This window comes from Myotis nattereri, assembly GCF_964212035.1.
Source record: "Myotis nattereri genome assembly, chromosome: 18".
In the NCBI taxonomy this organism is placed as follows: domain Eukaryota; kingdom Metazoa; phylum Chordata; class Mammalia; order Chiroptera; family Vespertilionidae; genus Myotis; species Myotis nattereri.
In genome coordinates this window covers 27,517,302-27,543,535 of record NC_138093.1, presented here as the reverse complement: position 1 = coordinate 27,543,535, position 26,234 = coordinate 27,517,302, and the positions used below count along the sequence as shown (strand labels likewise).

The following is a 26,234-nucleotide window of genomic DNA, read 5'->3' as shown; positions in this document are numbered from 1 at the left end:
ACTGTCTCACTTAAATTTACATCTTTTATAATGTTCATTTCAGCATGTGGTTCATTGTAGATTTTTTGATAAACACTTATTAAAAGTAATTTACTCATAAAGACATCCCCTTAACAGTGAACCTCAAGATGTAGAGTCAACATTTGTAGTGTGACTTTTTTTGTTCCTTAGTACATCAGGTATTTGTAAAAATATATTTGATATACATTCAGATATGATAAGAACTTGGAGCTTGTGTCCTTGAGGATCTTTTAAATAGGATTTTTCTTATGAGCTAACGCTTTAACAAGCTTAGGAACAACCAGAAAGCTCAAAGAAATATATTTTTGAAGGAAAATGATTATTGTCAGATTTAGGTTTTTTGATTTGTTTTAACTTCTATTCATAAACTCATTTGGTTCTGTAATGTCTAACTTTGTTAAGCACTCAAAGGGAACGTGTGATTCCTCCCCTAGTGAGATATACAATCATTTCCATTAGGGCCTTTCCTAAGGCAGAAGTCGTAGTTTGCTTGAGCATTTGTTTTGATTATAACCAAGTAAATGTGCACTTTAGGAAATGAGGAAGGAAAACCGCTTCTTTGAGAGCCAGTCTGAGCAAAGTGCCAGAGAAATCTGCCACCTGCAGGAGGAACTGAAGAAGACCAAGCAGTGTTTGACTCATAGCCAGAATTTTGCAGAAGAAATGAAAGGTAAGAAAAACTTGGTGTTTTAGAATTATTTCTCTAAGCTACCATTCCTGAGAGAGAGGATGGATAGCATTAGAAACTTCACATTTTCCCATATATTCTCCCAGAAAGATGTCTGCATTCGATGTGTAGAAAGTTTTCTCTCGTCCACTTTTTAGTTTCCAAAGTGATAGTTGGACATTGTTTTATTGGAGCACATTGAGTCCCCAAACGCCTGGTTTTCAGCACTTTGAAACCAGAGGGGTAAATATTTCCCACACAAAAGTAAATTGTCAGTGCTGTCTATTGCCCGAGAGTACTATTGATTGTCTCAAGTGTGTTTGTTAGTTACATTCAGACAGCTCATCTCCTCGCTCATTATCATTTCCCACATAATGGAAAATCACTTTATGAAATGCATGTGCCCCAGCCCTTAATGACCATTGATTTTTGATGGCTAACTTGACTGAATGATTTTATTTCCTTACTTTAGAGCTACAGAATTATGCTATACACACTAAATGAGTCCACTGCTAGGTTCCCATTTATCAGTGTACCATATGTCTTCTACTTCATTTATTTTCTCACCCTGGGGTATTTGCACATCTGAGATTTTTTTTAATCCTCAACTGAAGATATTTTTATTAATTTTAGGGAGAGAGAAAGAGTGAATCATCAATGTGAGAAACATTGATTAGTTACCTCCTATATGTGCCCAATGGGGAATGGAACCTGCAACCTTTTTTTGGTGTGCGGGACAACACTCCAGTCAGTTGAGTCACCTGGCCAGGGCTCTAGGATTTCTTTTAACCTGACCTGTGGATTATGTGTCACACTTGCTGGTGACTGTTTTCTTCTTAAAATTTCCATCTCCCGAAGATAGCTTTTAATTTTTCTACAGCAGTGGTAAAAATGTCAGTCTCTCTTGAAAGAAAACCATGGCAAAAGTGAAGGGTTCCAGGTGTTTTCCAGTGTTAGTTATCAGCATTATTGTCTCAGGTCCTTGTGAGCAGAGGTGATTAATGGCCCTTGTGGTCAACTGAGAAACCTCATCCAGCAGGTAGAATGAGGTTAGAAGATTAAATATAGGAGCTGTATTGTAACATCTGCATTTAGAATACATCCTGTCCTTATCATCTACTATTAAGTTTCTCAACTTATATTCTCCCTCAATATATTTGGGGTGTATAAAACCTTCCCATCACTGTTGAATGAAATCATTGAGGTTATTCTCAACTGGGTGGGACCAGTGGGTAGAAGTGTGTTGTTAGACAGAAAACAAGATTTTAATGGAGTTTGAAAAAGCTTCCAGAGAATTCTTGGGTTTATAGACACCACCCTTACTGCAAGGGGCTGGGATGTGGGTGACATTGTTCCTAAGTATTCCTATATAGGCTTTGAGAGTTAGTGATTATAGGATTTTTTACTCTTTTGTATTTAATCCTATATACTTTGGCTAAAATGGTGGAGTAATTATTTTCCTGGAAAATCAGTATTACTCCATAGTAACATGAGTAATTCCATTTCAATGCTGCTTTTGACATAGTTTTCTCTCTTTAAATAAATATATCAGAGGAGTTGAAAAATATAGTCAGAGATGTGGTGAGTTTGTATCCAACCATTGCAAAAAAGCAGGTATCGCAGTAAAAGGAGTCATGATCTTTTACTGGTGGAGTGTCTTGCCTTTAGTTTATAAAACATGCAACATCATTGAAGCACAATAAAATGAATATTCCTGTACACCTATACATAAACATACACAGAAAAAGAAGAAAAGAAAGTTGCAATTGGCTTAGGAAAATAATCTGTTGGTATTTTATATATGTTATGCAACAACCCTTTATTAAACTGCTTAGAAAGAAGATGACCAAATGTATTACCACTTCTAAAAGGACCATGTCTCTCCTTGCTCTAATTGATTTTATATAAGCTTAGATGATTGTCGGGTGATCTACTTTACAGGAGGTACCTGGGCAATAATGCCAGTTTTTACAGTGCTGAGAAGTTGTTAGTTTGTTTAGATTTTTTTTTTCAGTTTAAAATTTTTATAAAGTATCAAAAACATTGACAATGCTTTTTATTATTTTATTTTCAAAAGCTAAGAATACTTCCCAGGAAACCATGTTAAAAGACCTTCAAGAAAAAATAAACCAGCAAGAGAATTCCTTGACTTTAGAGAAACTGAAGCTTGCCTTGGCTGACCTGGAAAAGCAGCGTGATTGTTCTCAAGATCTGTTGAAGAAAAGGGAACATCACATAGAACAACTGAGCGAAAAGTTAAGCAAAACAGAGAGAGAGTCTGAAGCGTTATTGAGTGCTTTGGAGGTAAAAAAGAAAGAATTTGAAGAATTGAAAGAAGAGAAAACTCAGTTTTCTCATTGGAAAAATGAAAATGAACAGCTTATAAAGCAAATGGAATCAGATAAGGAAAGCTTGCTGAGTAAGATTAATCAGTTGGAAACTTGTCTTAAGACACAAAAAATAAAAAGCAATGAATACAACGAGAGAGTAAGCATATTGGAGATGGAAAGAGAAAACATAAGTGTTGAGGTGAGGAACCTCCATAATATGATTGATAGCAAGACTGTCGAAGTAGAGGCTCAGAAACAAGCTTACGCAGAGCTACAGCAAAAAGCCGAGTTCTCAGATCAGAAACATAAGAAGGAAATGGAAAATATGTGTGTGAAAGTTTCTGAGCTTACTGGGCAAGTTGAAGATCTGAAGCACAAGCTTCAATTACTTTCAAGTGAAATAACGAACAAAGACCAGCGTTACCAAGACCTGCATGCAGAATATGAGAGCCTCAAGGACCTGCTAAAATCCAGTGATTCTTTGGTGGCAAATGAGGCTCATCACAGAAATCTTTTGGCCTTTGAGCAGCAGTCTGCAGTGAATAATTCCTTTGCAAATATAGGAGAACAAGGAAGTATGCCTTCAGAAAGGAGCGATTGCCATGTAGAAGCAGACCAAAGTCCAGAAAATTCAACCGTCTTACAAAATAGAGTCATTTCTCTTGAGTTTTCATTAGAGTCCCAAAAGCAAATGAACTCAGATCTGCAAAAGCAGTGTGAAGAGTTGGTGCAAATCCGAGGAGAAATAGAAGAAAACCTTGTCAAAGCAGAACAGATGCATCAAAGTTTTGTGGCAGAAACAAGTCAACGCATTAACAAGTTACAGGAAGACACTTCTGTCCATCAGAATGTTGTTACTGAAACTTTAGTTGCCCTGGAGAACAAGGACAGAGAGGTCCAGCTTTTGAATGGAAAATTGGAAAGTGAGCAAGCAGAGATTCAAGAATTAAAAAAGAGCAACCATTTACTTCAAGAATCTCTAAAGGAGCTACAACTTTTGTCTGAAACTCTGAGCTCAGAGAAAAAGGAAATGAGTTCCATGCTTTCTCTAAATAAAAAGAAAATTGAAGAGTTGACCCAAGAAAATGGGACTCTCAAAGAACTTAATGCCACCTTAAATCAAGAGAAGATGGATTTACTCCAAAAAAGTGAGAGTATTTCACAGTGTATAGTCGAAGGGGAAAAAAGTATTTCACAGTTATCTAATCAGAATGAGCAAGAAAGACTTATTTTATTACAAAGATGTGAAGAAATAGGAAATGCATTTGAGGATCTCAGTGAGAAATACAAAGCAGCACAAGAAACGAACTCCAAATTAGAAAGTGTGCTAAATGAATGCACTAGTGTGAGTGAAGATAGAAAAAATGAGTTGGAACAGCTAAAGGAAACATTTGCAAGGGAACACCAAGCATTTGTAGCAAAATTAGCTTTAGCTGAAGAAAGAAACCAGAATCTAATACAAGAGTTGGAGTCATTGCAGGGAGATCTGAGAGCTGAGATTGTAGAGATTCAAAACAATTCCAAGAGTGAGGCTGATGATTTAAAGCAAGAGATCATGACTTTAAAGGAAGAGCACACCAAAATGCAAAAGGACGTGAATGCCTTATCACAAGAGAATGAGCAGCTGATGAACTTAATGAAGATGACACATGAGCATCAGAATCTAGAATTGGACCCAATTAATGACTCTGTGACAGAAAGAGACAGTGAGAAGAGTAAATGTCATGTTCAACTTCCAATGGAGCTTGAAGTTAAAGATACTTCTCAAGACAATTATGTTGCACAGTTGGAACAATTAGAAGCTAAGATAAGAAATATGGAATTACAACTTGAGGAAAGAGAGAAGGAAAAGAAGTACCTACAGCATGAATTACAGAAAATTAACAGAGAATTAGAATCTAGAAATTTGCTGCAAGACATTCAATCACAAGAAATTAGTGGCCTTAAAGACTGTGAAGTAGATACAGAAGAAAAGTATATATCCATGCTTCATGAGTTGTCAACAAGTCAAAAGGACAATGAGCAGCTGCAGTGCTCTCTACAAATGGCATTGAACAAGCTGAATGAGCTAGAGACAATGTGTGAACTGCTGCGCAGTGAAAAGTTTGAATTAATGTCTAAGCTGAATGACTCAAGATCAGAATGTATCACAGCAACTAGTAAAATGGCAAACGTTGAGAAACTGGTCAGTGAAGTTAAAATATTAAATGATGAACATGGTCATTGCCAAGATAAGTTAGTGGAAGAAATGCTAGAAGGTGAACATGGTGAACAACAAAATTCAGAGACATCTGTGTCCTTAAATCCTTTAGATAACAGTCACATCTATGAGCACTTGACATTGTCGAGCAAAGAAGTTCAAACGCACTTTGCTGAATTGCAGGAGAAATTCTCATCTTTACAAAGTGAACACAAAACTTTACATGATCAGCACAGCCAAATGAGCTCTAAGATGTCAGAGCTACAGTCCTATGTTGATGTGTTGAAGGCTGAAAATTCCGTTTTGTCAATGAGTCTTCGAAACTCTCCAGGTGACTTGGTAAAGGAAGGGAAGATGGAATCCAGGGAGAGGCGTTCACTGTCACTGTCATTCTCTTGTGTGGCTGACAGCCCTAGTCTTAGTAGCCTGGGGGAATTATCATTTTGCAAAGATCTTCTAGAACAGACAGGGGAAACATCCCTTTGGAATAGTTTGGAAGGGAATGTTTCTACAAACCAGTCCAACCTAGAGGAGGTATCTTGTAGCAGTCTGGAGGAGGAGGATCTGCCCAAGACTGCTGTCCCGTCAGCCTCAGAGAAGAGTGTTGAAGAACTTGAGATCCTCTGTCAGATATACCAGCAGTCCCTTAAGAAGCTAGAAGAAAAAATTGAAAGTCAAGAGATCATGAAAAAGAAGGAAATTGAAGAGCTCAAACAGTTACTAAATTCTGAAATGGAAGAGCTCAACTGTCTTCGGAAGCAGTATTTGTCAGAAAATGAACAGTGGCAGCAGAAACTGGCAAGCGTGACGATGGAGATGGAGTCCAAGTTGGCAGCAGAAAAGAAGCAGACAGAACACCTGTCACTGGAACTCGAAGTAGCACGACTCCAGCTACAAGGTCTGGACTTAAGTACCCGGTCTTTCCTTGGCACCGACCTTGAAGATGTAAGTACATGGATTTACATGCTATTTCTCTAATTGCATGTCTAGCAGACACTCAATAAATGTTGAAATCAATGTTGAATTGACCTTAAAAATAGTTTTAGGGTTCAAGGGCATTGAATATCCCAAAGTTTTTATGAAAAAAACCCATCCAGAACTTTAGGAATATGAGTAAGTAAACCTTTTTGGGAGCTAAATTTCCACAGTTATTACATTTAAACACTATTATATGGGAAATTACTACAGAGGGTTTTTAAACTCTCCTGGAAAAAATTACATGGCATCAGAACAGTGTCTTCAGGATGTGTATGTTGCATATTTGCATTCTTTGTGAGTTAATAAAGCACACTTATATAATAAATTAGAGCTTAGGAATGTTATTGTGATATGAATTTTAAAGTCTCTTGCCCTTTCTATTTTTAATGTTACAGAGTTAAAGTCATGAAACTAATAAGAGTATATTACATGTTACTGAATCATTTTCTAACAATTTGCTCTGATACAAATCTGTAATTTGGTATCAGTCGTTTAAAAAGATCTTTCTTTATAGAAAACGAAATTGCCTAGTTACTTATAACTTTGTCCTTCTAGTCTGACAGCTACACTAATAATTCTGTATTGTTGATGAGTCTCACTTTGTTCCTTCTGCCTCTGTAAGATAGGAAAGGCAAGTGGCGAGTCAGCAGGAGTAGTCATAGCCGCTGATCCTCATTTTACAGATGAGAGGAAGGTGATGTTTAGACACGTGATTTTTCTGAGAATGTTAAGCCCTTGGGCTGGAATTCTGGTCAGAAAACGTTATTGCCTTCTCTTATCAAAGAATATCAGAAATGCTGAAGATGGAAGCTGAGCATTTCATGTGGAATTTAGCCTCTTGTTTGATAATCACAGAGATATTTTATATTTAGGCTATCAGGACTATTTCTAGAAAGAAAAACAATATATGAAATTTAAGAGTATGCCAATATAGATGATTAAATAACTGGAGGTTTGTCTTCATGATAAAGTCCTTGCCAGTGCCTTGCCCAGAGAGAACACTTACAGAACGTTTGTTTAATTGTGTGGAGTATTTGGATGGAGAGAAGAGAATGTTGTAAGAAATATTTCATTTGAAGCGATGTATTGAGCCAAGGCAAGAAGCCAGTTGCTATAAAATAATAATTAAGCCTATTTATTCTATTATTATTCTTCCTGAAACATAAAAAGCATTCTTGTTCTGTATTACAACTGCAGGCTATTCAGGGTGGAAATGATAACTGTGACACCAAGGAATCAGAAGAATGTACTACTTCAGAAACTAAAGCGAGAACACCAAAGCAGGACATGCATCCAATTTGTGAAAAAGAAGCTCAGCAGAACCTCAGTCTAGTGGAGGAGAAAAGCACCACGCCTGGGGCAGTTCTGCAGGCAGGAGAAAGTTCTCAGGAGCTGTCCCCAGAAACCAGTTCTGATTCACCACTGGAAGACAAAACCCAGGACTTTCCAGAATGCATTTCTGAGTCATCATTTTCTGGTCCCAATCCTTTGGTACCTATGGATTTTCTAGAGGCTCAGGTAACCACCCAGAATCTCCAACTGCAGGTAAAAGAGATATCAAATGAAAATTTGAGATTACTTCATGTCATAGAGGAACAGGACAAAAATGTTGAAATTTTGATAAGCGAAATAAAAGAGTTAGATTCAAGACTCAGTTTACAGGAAGTACAACTAACTACCAAGATTGAAACATGCAGAGAATTGGAGGAAACAGTTGAGGAACTTAAGAAACAAAAATCCGATTTAATGGAAAAATTGGAATCCTTTTCTTGTGATAACCTGGAGTTCCACCAGAGAGTAGAAAGTTTGGAAGGCCTTAACTGTAATTTAGAAATGGACACAGCTAAATTGTCACATGAAATTACTCAAGATAATGTAGCCAAGGTGAACGACCACTGGAGAGAGAGGTTTCTTGAAGTGGAAAATGAGCTGCAGAGGATCAAGTTGGAGAAAGGCAACATCGAGCATCATGCCCACTCCGTGGAAGCTGACATAAAGAGAGTTCAAACAGAGAAGCTGCAATTAGAAAAAGACTATGAATCTAAGCAGCGAGTTATAAGCCATCTTGAGGAAGAACTCTCTGTGGTCACAAGTGAGAGAAACCGGCTTCATGGAGAATTAGATACTTTGTCAAAAGAAAATAAAGAATTGGACTTGATGTCTGAAAAGATGAAGGAGAAAATTAGAGAGTTGGAATCTCATCAAGAGGAATGTCTACAGCACATTGAGGTGGTGGGAAATGAGCTGAAGGACAAAACTCAGCTCCTTCAGAATTTATCCTCAGATAATGCCCGTCTGCAGGAGCAGCTGCAGAGCTTGGAAAAGGACTTACACACACTGTCTTTGGGAAAAAGTGAGCTGGAAAACCAGATTGGACAATTGAATAATGAGAAAGAATTGCTTTTAAGGGAATCTGAAAGCCTAAAGACCAAGTTTCCTGAATTGGAACAGGAAAAGCTGACCATTGCCAAGGCCTTGGAGGCTGCAGTAATGGAAAAAGGCGAGGTAGCCATGAGGCTGAACTCAACGCAAGACGAGGTGCATCAGCTGAGAAGTGGCATTGAGAAACTAAGGGTCCGCATTGAAGCTGATGAAAAGAAGCAGCTCCACGTCTTAGAGAAACTGAAAGAAAGTGAGCGTAAGAATGATTCGCTTCAGGGTAAACTTGAGAATCTTGAAAGAGAATTGCAGATGGCGGAGGAAAACCAAGAGATGGTAATTCTTGATGCTGAGAATTCCAAAGCAGAGGTAGAGACCCTAAAAACACAAATAGAATTGACCACTGAACGCCTGAAAGCTTTAGAATCAAACCTTGTCACAGTACAGTCCGAAAAAGAAAATCTGACTAAGCAGCTACAAGAAAAACAAGATCAGGTGTCTGAATTAGACACGTTACTCTCTTCATTAAAAAATCTTTTAGAAGAAAGAGAGCAAGAAAATATGCAGACAAAGGAAGAATCTAAAGCTACAGTGGAAATGCTTCAAACAGAATTGAAAGAGCTGAACCAGGAGGTGTCGGCCTTGTTTGATGACCAAGAAACCAGGGAGGTCAGAGCGCAGAGCCTGGGCTCCCCAGTGCAGGTGGTGCAGCAGCTGAGAAATAGCATCGAAAAGCTGAAAATCCACCTAGAAACTGATGAAAAGAAGCAGCAGGAAAGTAAGCATCATGCAGACTTGCTTAAAGATAGAGTTGAAAACCTTGAAAGAGAACTAGAGATGTCGAGAAAAAACCACGAGCTTGTGATTCTGGAGGCTGAGAACGCCAAAGCAGAGGTTGATACCCTAACAGCAAAAATTGAGGAGATGGCCCCAAATCTGAGAGATTTGGAATTAAATCTTGTCAATATAAGGTCAGAAAAAGAAAATCTGACAAAAGAATTACAAAAAGAGCAAGGACGAGTATCTGAATTGGAAACATTAAATTCTTCATTTGAAAATGTACTGCAAATAAGAGAGCAAGAGAAACTTCAGCTGAAAGAAGAATCTAAACTTGCTGAGGAGAGGCTTCTGGCGCAATTAAAAGAGCTAAAGGAGAAAGTGGCAGCCTTGTGCGATGACCAAGAGACCTGGAAGGCCAAACAGCAGGATCTGAGTGGTCAGGTAGATTATCTTGAACATGAGAAGTCTAAGTTGCTGCAAAGCCTTGATGAGGCCAAAAGTAATTACACTATTTTGCAGTCTTCTGTGAATGGCCTCATCCAAGAAGTCGAAGATGGCAAACAGAAACTCCAGAAGAAGGATGAAGAAATCCATGTACTCAAAAATCAAATCCAAGACCGAGAGCAGCTTGTCTCTAAACTGTCCCAAGTGGAAGGAGAGCAGCAAGTTTGGAAGAAGCAAAAAGCAGACCTGGAGAATCTGATGGTAGAATTGAAGCAGAAGATCCAAGGGCTGCAGTCCACAAATGACACTTTGCAGCATACCTTCGAAGCGCTGCAGACTTCTTACAAGGACCTGGAGAAAGAGCTGGAATTGACAAAAATGGAAAAAATATCCTTGGTTGAAAAAGTAAGTGACTTTATCTACATTTTCATCTGTTGTCATGAGGGAGGGAAACCACTGGGTGAGTTGTATTTCCCTGTGGATGGTGCCTGCAGTATTGGACCAAACTTTGTAAAGGTCTTGAACTTGCAGGACATTGAGTTGGCTCCAGTAGTAGTGACTCTTTTGCTTTGGGACACATTTGTCTGGGACTCATCTAAGGATTGGCCCAGGTTTTCAATATGGCACCTGGACATGGGAGAAGCTCTGGGTCATGCACAGTTCCTGGCTCATTGCACTTCCCTTTCTCACAGTGCATCAGAATAGTACCCTCCCATACCCAGGTGAGAATCTGCTAGAAAGGGTATAACACATACTAGTTAGAAGGGATCCCCTTTGTCCCTGGGCTGCCTTTACTGCCTTTAGGAGAAAGACCTATTAGGATGGTGATATAATTGTTACAGCAGGACCTTCATGGCTCCCAGTGTGTGTCCTGGGGATTTTGTACTTTCAGTTCCCCTCTCTTTTATCTTCTCCTTTAGTCTCCTGTTATTTGTAAGCTGATGATTAAAGGGAAGATCTGCTGTCAGGAGGCTCACTTACTAAAGAAAAATTAAGTTTTTTGCCTTCTTTGCTTGCTTACTGATCTAGCAAAGTGATTCTATCAAATCACATTTTTACTGGACAAATATTAAAGGAGAAAGGGTGTGTCGAGAAAATGTAATCACTTCATAACTTTATTTTCCAAGAATTTCAAGTTTTGGGGTGGCTAGCAAGAGATGGCGGTTCTGGTAGAGATGATTAGAAAAACTATAGCAGGCTGTTTCAACGTCAAGGAGCAGATGCAAACGAGAGCTTTAGCTGGCCGTGACTGATCAGAGCAGGGGTGGGCAAACTGTTTGACTCGAGGGCCACAATGGGTTCTTAAACTGGACCGGAGGGCCGGAACAAAAGCATGCATGGAGTGTTTGTGTGAACTAATATAAATTCAAAGTAAACATCATTACATAAAAGGGTACGGTCTTTTTTTTTTTAGTTTTATTCATTTCAAACGGGCTGGATCCGGCCTGAGGGCCGTAGTTTGCCCACAGCTGGATTAGAGCCATGTTTCTTGCAGAGCAGTATGGCATTGGAGGATTCGTAGAGATCTAAGAAATGATAAAAATCTAAGACACTGCCTCATACAGTAGTCTCTGAGGTGTAAGTTTAATTCAAATTAATGCCTTTATGAAGGATTTTAATACTGAGTAATATCTTTTGTTGTCATTCCTTTCCTTATTGTTGTCTCTTATTAAATTTTTGCTGAGAAGAAAAGGTAAGCTCCCCAGTGGGATTTGAGCATATTAATTGAGTGGATTAATGAAAGGAGGCTTAGCTGGGTCCCATTTTCTTACCGAAGTCTGAAATGATGTCATGAATATGTTGTATGGGAGGGATTAATTTGATCAAAACAGAAAACCAAAAGCATGTCCTGATGAAAGATTGAATTCCAGGTGGACACTATGACTTTGAAGGAAACTGAGCTGCAGAGGGAAGTACACGCGATGATGCAGAAAATGATGGGTTTGGAAGCAGAAGTCAGTGGGGAGAAAAACAGGCTCACTGAAGAATTAAATTTAATGTCGGAAGAAATAAAGACCAGCAAAGTAAGCGTCTCTGTGACAGATTGACAGTTCAGTGTGCACGCCCTCCTTGTTTGTTTTTGTAAGACCTTCTGTAATGTACCAAACTTTTTTAGCTTTTGAGAAAAATAACCCCATGCATATGTCATGATCAGGCTTGCAGTCATCTCCACAAGCCAGCACTGTCATGAGCCCAGGAGTCACGAGAGGCCTCTGAACACGTGACCAGACCTGTCATGGACCCCAAGTACTTTTTTTTTCATGGAAGGGGACTCTTGTACTGTATTAACTCGCATCAGAAATAGATTTCACGCAGCTTTCAATCGGCCGCTTTCCTAGCCTGCCACAGATCACAAGCCAAAATGTTGCTAGAGACAGATGTGCATACATTGATCTTGCTAAGAACTAACAAAATACCAGAAAGAAAGCTCAGTAAAATGTAAAGTTAGAGTAGTCTTAGGTGCTATTTTTCTTAAAAATGTTTTTTTATTGATTTCAGAGAGATAAAAGGAGAGGGGGGAGAGAGAAACATCAGTGATGAGAGGGAATCATCAGTTGCCTGCCTCCTGCATGCTCCCTGCTGGGGACCTAGCTAGCAACCTGGGCATGTGTCCTGGAATCGAGCTGTGACTTCCTCGTTCATGGGTCGTTGCTCAACCGCTGAGCCACACCAATCGGTCGTGGATGCTATTTTAGAGCCAGGTTAATGTGGCAGATCTATAGCATCTGGGCTGCCACTCGTCACTGCTGTTCCCATAGCAGACACTGCTGATTCATGCTGCCTCCCTTTCTCCTGAGTTTAACTGAGTCCCAGGTAGCAGCCACTGTGCGTGCAGAGCTGGCCGATGTAGGGAAACCCGTTTGCCACGCCCAGATGTCCATATGGTCCTCATGCAGCTTCATCCATAAGGAGTACTTAGGAAAGGATAGCGGAATGGAGTTGTGATTATGAACCTGAAAAATCACAAAAAGTTGAAGTGACATTTGTAATAGCCTGTGTAAGAAAGAAGTTGAGGAAAGTTGTATTTTTCTTTAAAGTACTACATTCAAGCTAATGAAAATTTAAATCTTTTGGTGTTTAATCTCGGAAATTGACAAGGAATTTTCTGGCAGTGCTGTGTAGAAGGAGTTCCTAACTGATGATAAGTTTGAGTATCGCACCTGCTGAAATCTTTGGCACTGAACATCTTGGGGCTATCCCAAGTATATTGTTATTCATATTTCACTTATAGGTGTTTAACCTTAAGTGTATACAGATGAGAGTGTTGGCTCGCTATTGCTTCATTCACTCAATTTATTCATTCTATAAATAACAAGCACTGGTAAGGTTAGGGGATAGAATGTCGAACCGTTAGCTCTCCTGTGCTGCTTGTACTCATAGAGCTTGTGGTCTAGACACACAATAAAGCATTAAACAGGAAACATGAAATAATTATAAACTGTTAAGTGCTATAAATGAAAGAAATAAGATTCTTTATTGTCGAACAATTGGGATTGGGCTGGGGGCGTAGGCAACAACCTAATTGAGATCGGGTGGTCAGAGAATGTTGCCTGTAGGATGAGGAGTCAGATCGGCAAAGAACCAGCTAGAGCATGGAACCTTCTGGGTCTAGGGAGCAGTATGGTAAAGTCTGTGTTTTTCAGAAATTGAAGCCATTGTGGCTGAAATCAGATGGAAAATGATATGAGAAAAGATTAGGGAGGAAGGCAGGCCATGGTAAAGTGTTCGAATGAAGTCTGAAGTGACCAAATACACGAGGTTGGCGTTTAAAGGAAAGGTTTGGAGTGGATATATTTATTTGGCTAGTTCAGAATATAGGTCAGATTTCAGAATTATGGCCGTGGTAGAAAATACAGACCAAGCCCAGAGATCCCCCAGTGTGCAGTGTGATGTGCAGGTGGAAGAACAAGCCAGGAAACAGAGAAGCCATGGTGAGGCCAACCAGGGGCGGTGTCGTGTCCCAGCAGCCAAGAGTGGAGGCTCTCAAGGCAGAAAGGTCAGAGCCTCAGATCCTACTTACAGGTCAGATAGATGAGGACTTAAGTGTGTTCCTTCGATTTACAACATGGAGGTGGACGATGCCATGAAAAGCTATTTCAGAAGGAGGTAGAATGAAACCAGGCTGGAGTGGGTTGAGTGAATAGGAGATGAGGCAGTGGACACAGTATGTATATAGAGGCAGCTCTGTGGGATCAGGCACAGGGGAGGCAGGTGCCTCCAGGGCTGTGGTTCTACCTGTCCTGCACAGTGGAGAGGGGCTAAAGAGTTCAGGTCATTTGGAAGGAAATTCTTAAAGTGATAGAACATGGAATCTAAGCTGGCCAAGGAAGAAAACTTTAAGTCTGGAATGTGAAGGTCGTCATGGTGGTGCTGTTGATGAGGTCAAGGAGTTACTGCAATGGAAACACTTAAATAAGCGAACCTGGTAGCCAGGAGTGTATAGTCCCAGAGTGGTTTAGTGGAAGTCAGGTTTCGGAGATTCTGTGGTCCCATTGGATGTGACCTAGGAGGTGGCTGGGCTAGAATGGGGGAAATTGTTACTGCAGATGAAATTGTAATTTAAAGTGAATACACTGCTAAGGATTATAGCATTATTCTGTATAGGTTTTTGTCTTGCTTATAAACTATTTCTTCCCCCTCAGTACTCAGTATTTCCTGAAGACGTATATCAAGGTTCTTAATTATTTTCCCATGCTTGCATAACTTTATTCATTAGGGTCAATTGAAGGAATTCATGCTAGAAAATAGTGAATTGAAAAGGAGCTTGGATTGCCTACAAAAAGACCAGATGGAAAAGCAAGAGAAAATGAGAGAAGAAATAGCTGGATACCAGCTACAGCTCCAGGAAGCTGAAAAGAAACACCAAACTTTGCTTCTGGATACAAACAAACAGGTGATCCGCGGAGTTTGATTACTGGGGGAGCTGGAGAGTGTGTGTTGACCATGGAAGTGAAGCATTTTTTTGCAAGAAGGTCAAAGTTCTGCATCATTATTATGCTGTATGACCTTAGAAAGGGTGCCATCATATTTTCCTCACTACCTTTCCCTCCATTACCTGCACATAACTGATTTTTTAAAAAATACCTTTCCATCTCGGGTTAGAGTAGTAGGAGAGGCACAAAGACCTTTGGTAATGGCCCTTGAAACAGCAGGTCTATTTTTAGTTCATTTTGCTTGCAATGTTTTTACCTGAGCCTTCTGGCTAAAGTAGCATTTTCTGCCCCAGCATGAAATGGAAATCCAGACCTATCGGGAGAAGTTGGCGTCTAAGGAAGCGTGTCTCAGCTCCCAAAAGGTGGAGATAGACCTCTTGAAGTCCAGTAAAGAGGAACTCAATAGCTCTTTGAAAACAACCACCGAGCTTTTAGAGGAACTGAAGAGAACCAAGGTATGTTTACTCTTTTTTTAAAAAACATATTTTTATTGATTACAGAGAGGAAGGGAGACATAGCTGAGAGAGAATCATTGATTGGCTGCGCCTCCTGCACACCCCACACTGGGGATTGAGCCCACAACCCAGGCCTGAGCCGTGACTGGGAATCAAACCATGACCCCCTGGTTCATAGGTTTACGCTCAACCACTGAGCCACACCAGCAGGGCAATATGTTCACTTTTCATTGCTTCATGACCTCGAATGGCTTATGCAGAATCACCATGGTTTTAATGGTATTGAATTATGAGGTTTCATTTTAATTTTTGTGAAAAAGGTTTTTGCCGTTATAAATAATATCACTCATCAATTCTCTGCTGAGTTATTTTTAAAAGTCAGTGGATGGCCTACAGTCTCATGGCTTATATGAACTTTATCCATTGCTCAGCGAACCCTCTCAAACTACTTCAAGACTTCTTGAGATGGAGGTGAAGGTTGTACCACTGACAGATTAGGGGGGGCCCCTAAGTAATAATTTGGTGGTAATTCCAAATTCTTGCTTGATGGGTCTCCAAGTTCATTGCTGTCATCAAACCCACTTTGGCAAAGGTGAGGCAGGGCATTTGGTCGGGCACAGGTAGGTGTACATTCTCCTCTTCCTCTCCACCCAGGGATCCTAAAACTGTGTTCTTCAGAGAAAAGGAGGTGAACCCTAGTCCCAGGGTTCTTAGACTAGAGGTGGCGCTTTAGGAATTCTACTTGTAAAGGGAGGCTGTTTTGATTTCTACAGATAATTTTCACAAAATGAATACCATTCAGAATGTATAATAATGAACCTGGATAATAAATATTGTCCCATAAAAGTCTTTACTGAAAGATGATTTAAATTTTAAAGATTATGGTAACTAATTGTATATTGAATATATTCAAACAGAAAACTAGGTATTAACTTCTTAGGTTTATTGCTCATATACACTTACAAGGTGAAGGGAATATACCAATAAAATACACACTCATGCCTGGCTGGTGTAGCTCAGTGGTTGAGCATTGACCTATGAACCAGAAGGTCACGGTTTGATTCCAGGTCAGGGCACATGCCCGGTTGCAGGCTCAATCCCCAGTAGAGGGCATGTAGGAGGCAGCTGCTCATTGATTCTGTCATCATTGATGTTTCTATCTCTGTCTCCCTCTCCACTCTGAAATAAAAATATATGTATTTTAAAAATTATACATACTCATAAAATTTAGAATAATGTTAATGTTCAATGATGTTCTGTTACAAAATGAGATATGTTAGTTTTAATAATGGAAAGATGTAGCTTCAGGTCTACTTTTTTATTCACTTTCTGCCTTTTTAATCTTTGACAGTTTTTCTGTGGGGAATGTCTGTGTACGTACCATGTACAAAATGGTACATTGTTGAGTCTATTCAGATCACATGTAATTTCGGTGAGGTACCAGTTGATAAGCATTGTTGAAATGGAATTAATCCATCTCCAATCCAATTATGGTTGGATTCAGAAATAGAAAATTTCACAAGTGCAGATGAACTGTAACATTGCTAATACAAGATCTCAAGGTGAAATACACAGAGAATTAAATTACTAGCATCATGATTATGGTGCTCAAGTTCTTTTATTTTAATAGTTTGGTTTGCCTTTATATATTCATGATCTCTTACCAGAAACTCTTAAAGCTAATTTGTTTTAGAATTATGCATTTTTTAGATGTTACATAATACAATGCACATGCCACATATTATATAATATGCTAGCAGGCTCTCTGGTAATATTCATACCAATCCATATTTAAAACCTTCAACTGCTTCTAGTGAGCACATAGAAAAATAACCATGAGATATAACGCTGGTTTTGTCACTTCCCGTCTTAGCATCAGCGTCCATTGGGGAGCCCTGGAAAACAGTAGAAAAGGTGAATTGTTTGATTCATCTTTAGATGTTTCAGTTTGAACATAATCTTAGATTTACAATACATGATTCTTAGTTATATCTCATGGTTATTTTTCTATGTGCTCACTAGAAGCAGTTGAAGGTTTTAAATTCAAGGTTTTGCCTTGTAGACGGACAATCTAAAATACGCCAGTCAGCTGAAGAAGGAAACGGAGCGTGCCCAGGGGAAAATCAAGCTGTTGATCAAATCCTGTAAGCAGCTGGAAGAGGAGAAGGAGCTGCTGCAGAAGGAGCTGTCTCGCCTGGAAGATGCCGCGCGGGGGAAACAGAACTCAGGTGGGGTCAGCTGGGCATGGGCATGGGCATGGGCATGGCCAGGCCAGCGCTCGCTGGTGTGTGTGTGCCAAGCATGGTTTTAGCACTCCGTTTGGTACTGCCCGCTGATTCTCAGCAGATGTTTATTTCCAGTTTTTGAACATTGTGCTCGGCTTGGGGTCATTCATAGGATTCAGAATGAACCCTGCATTTTGAAATAGGATTGTCACATCTGCTGTTCCATGAAACGTACAAAAGACTGGCAGCACTTTTTGCTAGCGAGCCATTCCAGGAAGAGTTTTCATGTGATGATGCCCATCTAAGTAGCTCCTATGTCACAGGCAGATTGGCCTCTGAGCTGGTGCTGGTAACTTACAAACAGCTGGTTCTGGTGGTCCTGGGCCCATCCCCATGGCTCAGCCACGTGGGAGGGTGGGAGGTTTATTTTTGGGTGTGAAGATAAAATAAAAAAGAAAAGACAACTTTTTTCCACTTATGCCCGAGGGGAATGCTACTTGCCTGTGGAAAGATGATGGCGAGCATTGTATGCAGGGTGGGTCTTCCCGCTGAGAAGAGTCCCAGAGCATATGGGGCTCCAAGGAGGTTTTCCAATGGCTTTCATGCCAGCTGTGGCAGCTACAAGTTGTCCAAGACTCCCACTTCACAGCCTCCCCCAAGCTTTTGTCCATCAGGCTCTCCTTTGCTTACAAATGGTTTTCAGAGCCTTTGGGGCCTGCCTTGTCACAGGTCCCCTTCTGCCTCCCAGAGCCGTCACAACTGGGACCTCATATTCTTTACCAGCTTAGGTTGTTCATTCACGTATGGTGGAAAGAATGGACAGGGATCATAAGGGATGCGCTAAATTAATCCATTTGCTCTCATATGAACAACTGCAAGAAAGTTTGATAGGCTGGAGGAAATACAAGCTTGAGATTTGGGTATGTCAGCTGTCCTAATAAGAATATTAACCTTGATGTGATCCCTTCCAAATGAGGGTTGTTTAAACTCTAAGAACATGTATAGATATATCTCCCCAACTTGTAAAAAAAATAAAAATAAAAAACACAAGCCCAAGGTTTTCTGCTTTATGGTGTCCAGTGTCAACTAGAGGAATGTGAAGTGACGCGGTACGATTTCTGACAGGTCCTGTCGTGGATGTTAATGTAGATGAATTAAAGACCGAGGTGAAAGAACTGAAAGAAACCCTCGAAGAGAAAAGCAAGGAGGCAGACGAGTATCTGGATAAGTACTGTGCGCTGCTTATAAGCTATGAGAAGTTGGAGAGAGCCAAAGAGATGCTAGAAACACAACAATCTCAACCTAATGTCCGAAGTTCTCCTTCGCCGAAGTCAGTTGTCCCGGGATCGTCTCCAGTCCCTTCTGTCACCGAAAAGCAGAAGTCGTCCGGCCAAAGTAAAGGTTCAGGCAAAAGGCAAAGGAACAGTGGGATTTGGGAGGATGGGGGAGGAGCAGCCCCGTCCACCCCAGACTCATTTCCTAAGAGAAGCCGGAAGGCGGTCCGCAGTGGCGCTCACCCTGCCGGGGACGCAGAAGACACTGAGTTTGAGCTTGAGGGGCTTCCAGAAGTTGTAAAGAAAGGTACGGCATAGGTGTAGAACAAGATTATCTGTGTTCTTTTGAAAGTCCACAGGGCATTTCCAATGCAAAAGAGAAGCATTGAGTTTCAGTTACTGTGCAACTGTACGAAGTAAAGTTAAGAAGCGGTTGCCTACTTTTAAGGCATGTGTTTTCCTTTCTGTCAAATAGGACCAAATAGGACCTAGTCCCTCATGTCCCACTACAGAAACGGCTGGTCCATTTGCGGAGTGACTGTTTGGAAGCTGTTTGGAATTTAATATTCCTGTGCGGGAAAGTCCCCAACTCTAGGACACCCCCCTAGCTTTCCTGTCTGTAGTCAGGGCTGGAGGGTGGGCCTGCAGGTGCTGCCCCCCTGGCTGGAGCCACGTACCACTTTTTTTTTTTTTTTTTTTTTTGGTTACTCCTTACCCAAAGATATTTTTTCATTGCTTCTTTTTTTTTTTTTTAGAGAGAGAGAGAAAGTGGAGGAGAAGGGGAGAGACACAGAGAGAGAAACATTGATGTGAGAGAGAGACATCGATTGTTTGCCTCACACACACACACACACGGACTGGGGCCGGGGATCAAGCCTGCAACTGAGATACGAACCCTTGACTCTTCAGTCCTCAGGCCGATGCTCTATCTACTGGGCCAAACCCCTTGGGCAAGGCTTTTTTTTTTTAAGTTGTCCTCCCAAGTGTGGCCCAGGGAACTGTTGTTACTGGTTCATGACTCACCCCCTCCCCAAAACAAACAAACGAAATCAAGAGTAAGAGTTTCAAATTTTCATAGCAGTTTGACATTGTCACAACATCCAAGCACATAATCATTTCTCTATTGATTCATTCTTAGTGTATTATACAACAGTGTCATTCCATAGCAGATTTAGAAATTATGCACGGCAGCCCCCCCGCCCCCCTCATTATCAAAACTGATTCTTTGCCATAAATGGGTTGAGAAGCACTGTTCTAAGTAACTCTAGCCCTTAGGAAATCTAACTCCAAAAAAGTGAGATATCGCTTTCTTCTTACTGGTTTTTATTTGTAGTTAAAGGGTTAAAAACAAACCAAACCAAACGTTGCTTTAGTTTAGTTTAGTTTAGTTTAGTTTAGTCAGTACAATTCCATAGTGTGTGTGATAATCCTGTCCATTAGTGTCCTTGGGTTGACTTTCTCTTGTCATCACAAGTCCCATGGGGTCCTTCTGTGGAAGGAGGGGATGTCTGCAGAGTGAGATTGAAATCCTGCTTAGCAAGATCAGATCTCTGCCCGTCCTGGTCTTTACCTGAGGGGAGTCACCTGAAGTAGCTGTAGCATTTTACCCTCTTCCTCCCCACCCCTTTTAATCCAAATTTTACAGGAGGGCTTACCTGGTGTGTTCTTTCGATCTTAGAAAAACACAAGAATAGAGATCCTCATAGAAGAATATTATCTGTTTTCCCCTTTTTCCATTGTGGTTTTTTATGTTTCTAATAAGAGAAAACCTGTTAGTTAGTTAGTTAGTTAGTTAGTTAGTTATTCAGTGTGACGACTCCCAGGGTAACTGAGAAGTTAATCTCTGTTCTCTGTGGCTAGGAGAAAGCGTTTATCTGTGAAATGTGACCTCGTGCATATCTTTTCCATTATGGATAGAATTGGACCTAGCAGTGTTGACAGGCAGCTTTTTTGTCCTTAGGGTTTGCTGATATCCCAACGGGAAAGATAAGTCCCTATGTCCTGCGAAGAACAACCATGGCAACTAGGACCAGCCCCCGCCTTGCTGCCCAGAAGTCAACTCCATCCCCATCCAATATCCACAAAGAGAACCAGTCCGAGGCCTCCAAACCAACAGCTGGTGGCAGCAGATCACAAAAGGTAAACGCCTGTGAACAAGTATCTGCCTTTTGAAATCTAGCAAATGACAGTGCCCCCCCGGCGAGGGTTTGACACTGCGCTCACTGAGCTCTTAAAATTCAGGGGTGAGGAGGAAAGGTCTGAAACTTCTTTTACTCGTTCAAGTCTGCATTAGAAAAAATGTGTCATTTTGTGCAAGGATTTCCCCTCCTCCATCAGTTACCCCCATTCCTTCCTCTCCCTCTCTCTCTCACATTTAGACTTAACTTTTGGGTGCTGGTAACAACAAAACACTGCAGAGAGCATACTGCGGTAGGCCCTGGCCCTCCAGTGACCATAGCAACAGCTTTTCCATAAAGCAACCAGTGCTCTAAAGAGTGAAGCTTCCGAGCTGGACCAAAACTGTTACCTGTAAGATGACCCAGGAGTCAGGCTTAGGTCCTGACGGGGCCAAGGCTGGCTGGCAGCTGCTCCTTCCTCAGTGCACACGAATACCCATCCTGCTGGTCCCACATTTAGGGGATCAAGTGAAGTATTTGGCTCCTAAAGCAGAAAATCATGACTAGGTAGTAAGTACTCCCATTATGTTATGCCAGTCCACTTTATTGTAATTGCCTGCTTGAAAATCTGCCTTCTGAATTGCAGAGTGAGTTCTGTAAGCTTCTTTTTTTAAAAAAAAAATATGTTTTTATTGATTTCAGAGAGAAAGGGAGAAGGATAAAGAGATAGAAACATCAATGATGAGAGAGAATCATTGATGGGCTGCCTCCTGCATGCCCCCTACTTGGGATTGAGCCTGCAACCCGGCCTGTGCCCTTGATCGGAATCGAACTCAGGGCCCTTCAGTCCGCAGGCCGAAGCTCGACCCGCTGAGCCAAACCAGCTAGGGCTGTGAGGTTATTGATTATGCTCATGCTTTCCCAGTGTCCCATGTCTAATGCAGCATCTCACATTCAACAGATGTGTGTTGAGTGGGTGGAGCTGTTGCTGTTGTCCTGACGGGACTGCAATAATAAATAGAGGCTTTAAAGATGTGCTAGGAAATCATCTCATGAAATCACCACACGGGTCACTTTTCCCTCCTCTGATGAGGAAGTGATGGTACAGCAGTTTGCATGTGGAGTTCAGACTTATCTTGGAAAACAGGCTTTGCACACTAGGGGGCCTGCTTTCCATACTGCTGTTGAATCTGCTGAGCACAAAGTCGTAACCATGGTTTCCTGCAGCTCTGCAACCCGTGTGTTCGCTACAGGCAGCAGGAGGCACCAGCGGTTATGAATTGCTAAGCAATTTTGTGCACGTGTGCAAATGAATGGGGGGAGTCCCTCTTGAGAGGAGGTTATAGGAGACTTCGTGATTAGATGCAAACTTCAAAACCCAGCCTGCTGAATTTTAATTTAATTCGGTATTTTCCGAGTTGCCTTATAAAATGCTTGCCTCATCTGTTAAGCATATTTCAGTATTCAGCTTGAAAAATATAGAGCAAGGCATCATTTTCCTAAAGCGGCTGCTCAGAAACCCAGGATTACAAGCCTTTACCTGAAGTGACTGGCTTGAGTTTTGAGCAAGATGACTCCTCAGGTCATTTAGCAGGACCCTCAGTGACAGCTGACAAGTTCAGAGGGGAAGGAGGCTGAAATGCAGAGTAGGTGAGGGTCAGTCTCTGTTCCATCTCTGGATGAGTAAACCCAGGCGCTCCTCATTTGCTGGGGACCAGGGAGTCTGATGTGTGCGGACTTGATCTGAACCTGGGGTTGGTCGGTGCCGGTGGGTGGGCCACTGAATTGTGGGGGACGGTGAAGCGTCACCGCAGCATCAGTCAGTCACCACTTTAGTGGGACTTTGAGTTTTTTTCCTTCTAATGAGGTCCCTTTTCACCGAGCCGTCCGCATCCTCGCCCTCTCCCCCTCGGGCTGCAGACATAGCTTGTAAGACAGTCAGGGTTTCTGTGCCCTTAGGAGTTTACTTGGTGAATTTGACCTCATCTCATTATTCACAATCTGAGGCTAACTGACCAACATGAGGATCAAATCTATGGTTTAAAATGATCACGGACTCTAATTTCCTCAACCCAGTATCAGAGAAATTGCACCTGGAGGTGGGGGAAGTCCAGGGATGGACCTTGGCTATTGAACTGGGGTTAAGAAAGAATTTTATTAGCTCAGAAAAGAGAATCATTGTTATCTCTCTCTCTCTCTCTCTCTCTCTCTCTCTCTCTCTCTCTCTCTCTCTGTCTTCCATGATGGACCTAGAAATTTGAATCTTCTGCATCTGATGGGCTCAAGGGAAACGCCTGCCTTTTATATCACTTTCTACTTTTTAAAAAAGTACCATAAAACTCTGTTTTCCGTTCAACTTTCCATGACGGTGATTTTCCACTGAGTCCTGGTCCTGGCCCTTCAGGGCTGCTGCTCCTTTTACGTGTCCTGCACATAATCTGAGGTCGGGGTGAGCTTTCCAGGGATTTGATCTGTTGGCCAGATTTGCTATGTTTTCTGTAATGAAAAGTATTTAGCTGCCTTTTAAAGCCACATACTTCCTATGGAAAGAATATAAATGGAGACATAATTTCCATTGTTCTTACTGCTGCAGAGGGAGGTCCCTGGTGGCCACCGCACAGGAAGTGACTGTCGCTGAGCTGCTTCTCGGTCGGTGCTGGGCACGCGTGGCCCTTGTCAGGGCCTGTCCTCTTGTTTTTTTTAAAGATCTTCCTACCTGACTCTCCCACTCCTACCTTAACTTTGGTTAAGTGGAGTTTTGTGCACGTCAGCTGTCTTGTTCCTCTTTCTCTTCGACACCCCCCACCGCCCCATCTTCTTTTGCTGCTGTGTAACCCTCAAAAAAAGTCTTGACTCTGCTTGGCTTCTAAGTCTCATATTTTCTGAGATCCTTCTGGCTTTAAAAAGGCCAGTCATCAGAACGAAGATTTACTGTCACCAGACGTGTTTATTAGATGGCTGCCCTTCGGCTCTAATCCAAATCCAATATGGAAGCCGAACAACGATGCAGGGAGCAGGAGAAAAGTGCCGTTATCTGAGGAATAGGTGGTGGGTCGTTGAAATGTTGTAGATAAGGCTTATACCCTGTGGAGGTGGTATTTCTCATTTGGATTTTACTCATTTGCATAACAGACGTGGTTCAGTTAGGGTAAACAGAAGCTGGTTTGGGTTCTCTGAGGGTATATATTGAATGTTTGCCAGGTAGTCAAGCATATTGTGGGCACAAGGGATACTGAGGTAACGAGGACATAGTCTTTGCCCTCAGAGAGCTGCCCTCTGGGCTGATGGTGTCACACTGGCCTTGGGAGCACGTCTCTGCCCATCAGAGGCATCGAGGACAGTTTGCAAGGTGACTCATCGGAGGTCACGTTTGACATCGTCCTAGCTGTTAGGTAGGGCCTGTTCTTAGGTAAGAAGAAATGGTAAAACTATGTACAACTCCTGGGGAAGAAGAATAGCCTTAAATCTGATGACAAGGGATTTTTCATGCTGTAGAAATGTGAATGAAACTCTAACAAAGGTGCTTGTATTGCAGGTCAAGGTTGCTCAGCAGAGCCCAGCGGATTCAGGCAGCATCTTCCGAGAACCCCCCGCGAGACCTCTCTCGGTCAGTAACCTTCCTGAGAGACGTTCGGCTGGCAGCCCCAGGGAGGGCCTGAGGTCCAAGCGAGGCCAGCCCGCCCCCAGCCCAGAAGCCGGTACCAAGCCCAACGAGAACTGTCGGGTCCAGTAGAAGAGACTTGTGTGTTAGGACCCTGGCAGGTGGCCGACAGGGGCTTGTCTGTGGTCAGGGACACGTGTCAGTGGGAAGAAAACAGTTCCTTGTCCATCTCACTACATTGAACTCTTTGGACCCCCCGTTAGAAGTATTAGAAAAGTTTGGAAGCCCCGATCACCTTCCTCATTACACTCCTCTTCAGAGCTGGAAACTGTAGTGTAGAAGGGAGGCTTTTTGTAATGTTGCATTGAGTGGCAAGCGCTATATCATATAACTTCTGTTTGTGTGTGGATTTCATACTAAAAAAATGCGGAACATTTTTTCCAATGAACAGTTCCCAGGAAAATGGAAACTTGCCTTACGCTGTTTCCTCTGTTTAGTGTTGGGCATGAGATAGTTTCAGATGGAGAATTCCTTTGAGCTGAGTAAAATGAAGGAAAACCATGTTACATGTTCCTAAGGAAAACATGCTCACATATACACATATAGCTGTGTCCACCCTTCTCTTCCAATGTGTTTTCTAAACCTTTGCTTCTACAACATGTACATATTTGTGTGTGGTGGCGGTGGGAGCTGTATGTTTATTTCCAAGTGGCCTGGTTGCAGGCTCCTCAAAGATGTAATATTTCAAATTTTCTGTCATTGTGATGTTTTTTGTTTTTTTAAGACCGGTTTGATGTACATTCTCACAAACAGTGGTGTTATATTAAAATAAGGCTTTTTTTTCTTTCTAATAAAAAAATTACCTTTGTTTCTATCAAAATGATTCCTAAATATAAATGCATTATGAATATTGTGACCACTTCTTGCCAACTTCAAAAACCTCTTACAAAAGTGAAACCAGCCCAGCAAGTAATACTAGTGTATGTAGTGGGTAAACATACTCAGTTATAGTAAAAGGTGATTCGGAATATAGGCCATGAAGATTATATGGGAGTGTACTGTGTCCTGCCAGTATCTACCATATTGTATGTCCCCATTAAATCATATCAGGATATGAGTATGTGGTATTTTCCAGCTCATTTTGATGACAGGTTTATTTAAAAAAATATATTTTTATTGATTTTAGAGAGAAAGGGAGATCGAGAGAAACATCAGTGATGAGAGAGAATTATTGATTGGCTGCCTCCTGCACACCCCACGCTGGGGACCAAGCCCTGACCATGAATTGAACTATGACCTGGTTCATAGGTCGATGCTCAACCACTGAGCCACGCCAGCTGGGCTGATGACAGGGTTTTGAAAATATGCAGGCATTATGAGCCATACCAAATCTAAAAACTTTGGACCAAGACCTTGTGTCCTTGAATCAGGGTAAAAAATTTTCCAGGACATGAGTTAGTAAAAGATCATTTGCTCTTGGCTTTCGGTTCAGATTGATGTATAAACCTTGACCAGTGTTCATTTGTATTTTAACCTCGTCCTTTGCAAGGTGGCCTCTGTTGGATAATGCTGCTGTGATACTAAACTGCTTGTTATTCATGTACTGAAAGCTGATACCCTGACTTTCCTCCCGTTTCTCCAATTGCTCGAGGTTGTGGTCCGGTGCAGTGTCCTTATCACAGATCATCCCGAGGCTGCCATGTGCTCAAGGGCATGGCCCCGAGCAGACCTCGCTGGGGCCAGCCCATCAGCTTTGTTGGCTGTCCTCAGTGACTGGAAGATTCCACTCAGAAGGGCTGGATGAGTCGTCCTGTGGGTCCTTGAAAGCC

At 41.6% G+C, this 26,234-nt stretch overlaps 1 protein-coding gene across 1 annotated transcript in view; it reads left to right on the top strand.

The window, feature by feature from the left end:
* The window catches only part of CENPF (centromere protein F), a 48,371-nt gene extending 23,085 nt beyond the window's left edge, over positions 1-25,286 (top strand). The window contains exons 11-20 of the mRNA XM_081112367.1: positions 556-691; positions 2,766-6,163; positions 7,394-10,204; positions 11,671-11,823; positions 14,517-14,693; positions 15,027-15,188; positions 17,251-17,416; positions 18,539-18,994; positions 20,648-20,826; positions 24,340-25,286. Coding sequence (XP_080968493.1) covers positions 556-691; positions 2,766-6,163; positions 7,394-10,204; positions 11,671-11,823; positions 14,517-14,693; positions 15,027-15,188; positions 17,251-17,416; positions 18,539-18,994; positions 20,648-20,826; positions 24,340-24,537 — 7,836 coding nt within the window. The 3' untranslated portion in view covers positions 24,538-25,286. The remainder of the gene's footprint in view (positions 1-555; positions 692-2,765; positions 6,164-7,393; positions 10,205-11,670; positions 11,824-14,516; positions 14,694-15,026; positions 15,189-17,250; positions 17,417-18,538; positions 18,995-20,647; positions 20,827-24,339) is intronic.
* The last annotated feature ends 948 nt before the right edge of the window (positions 25,287-26,234 follow it).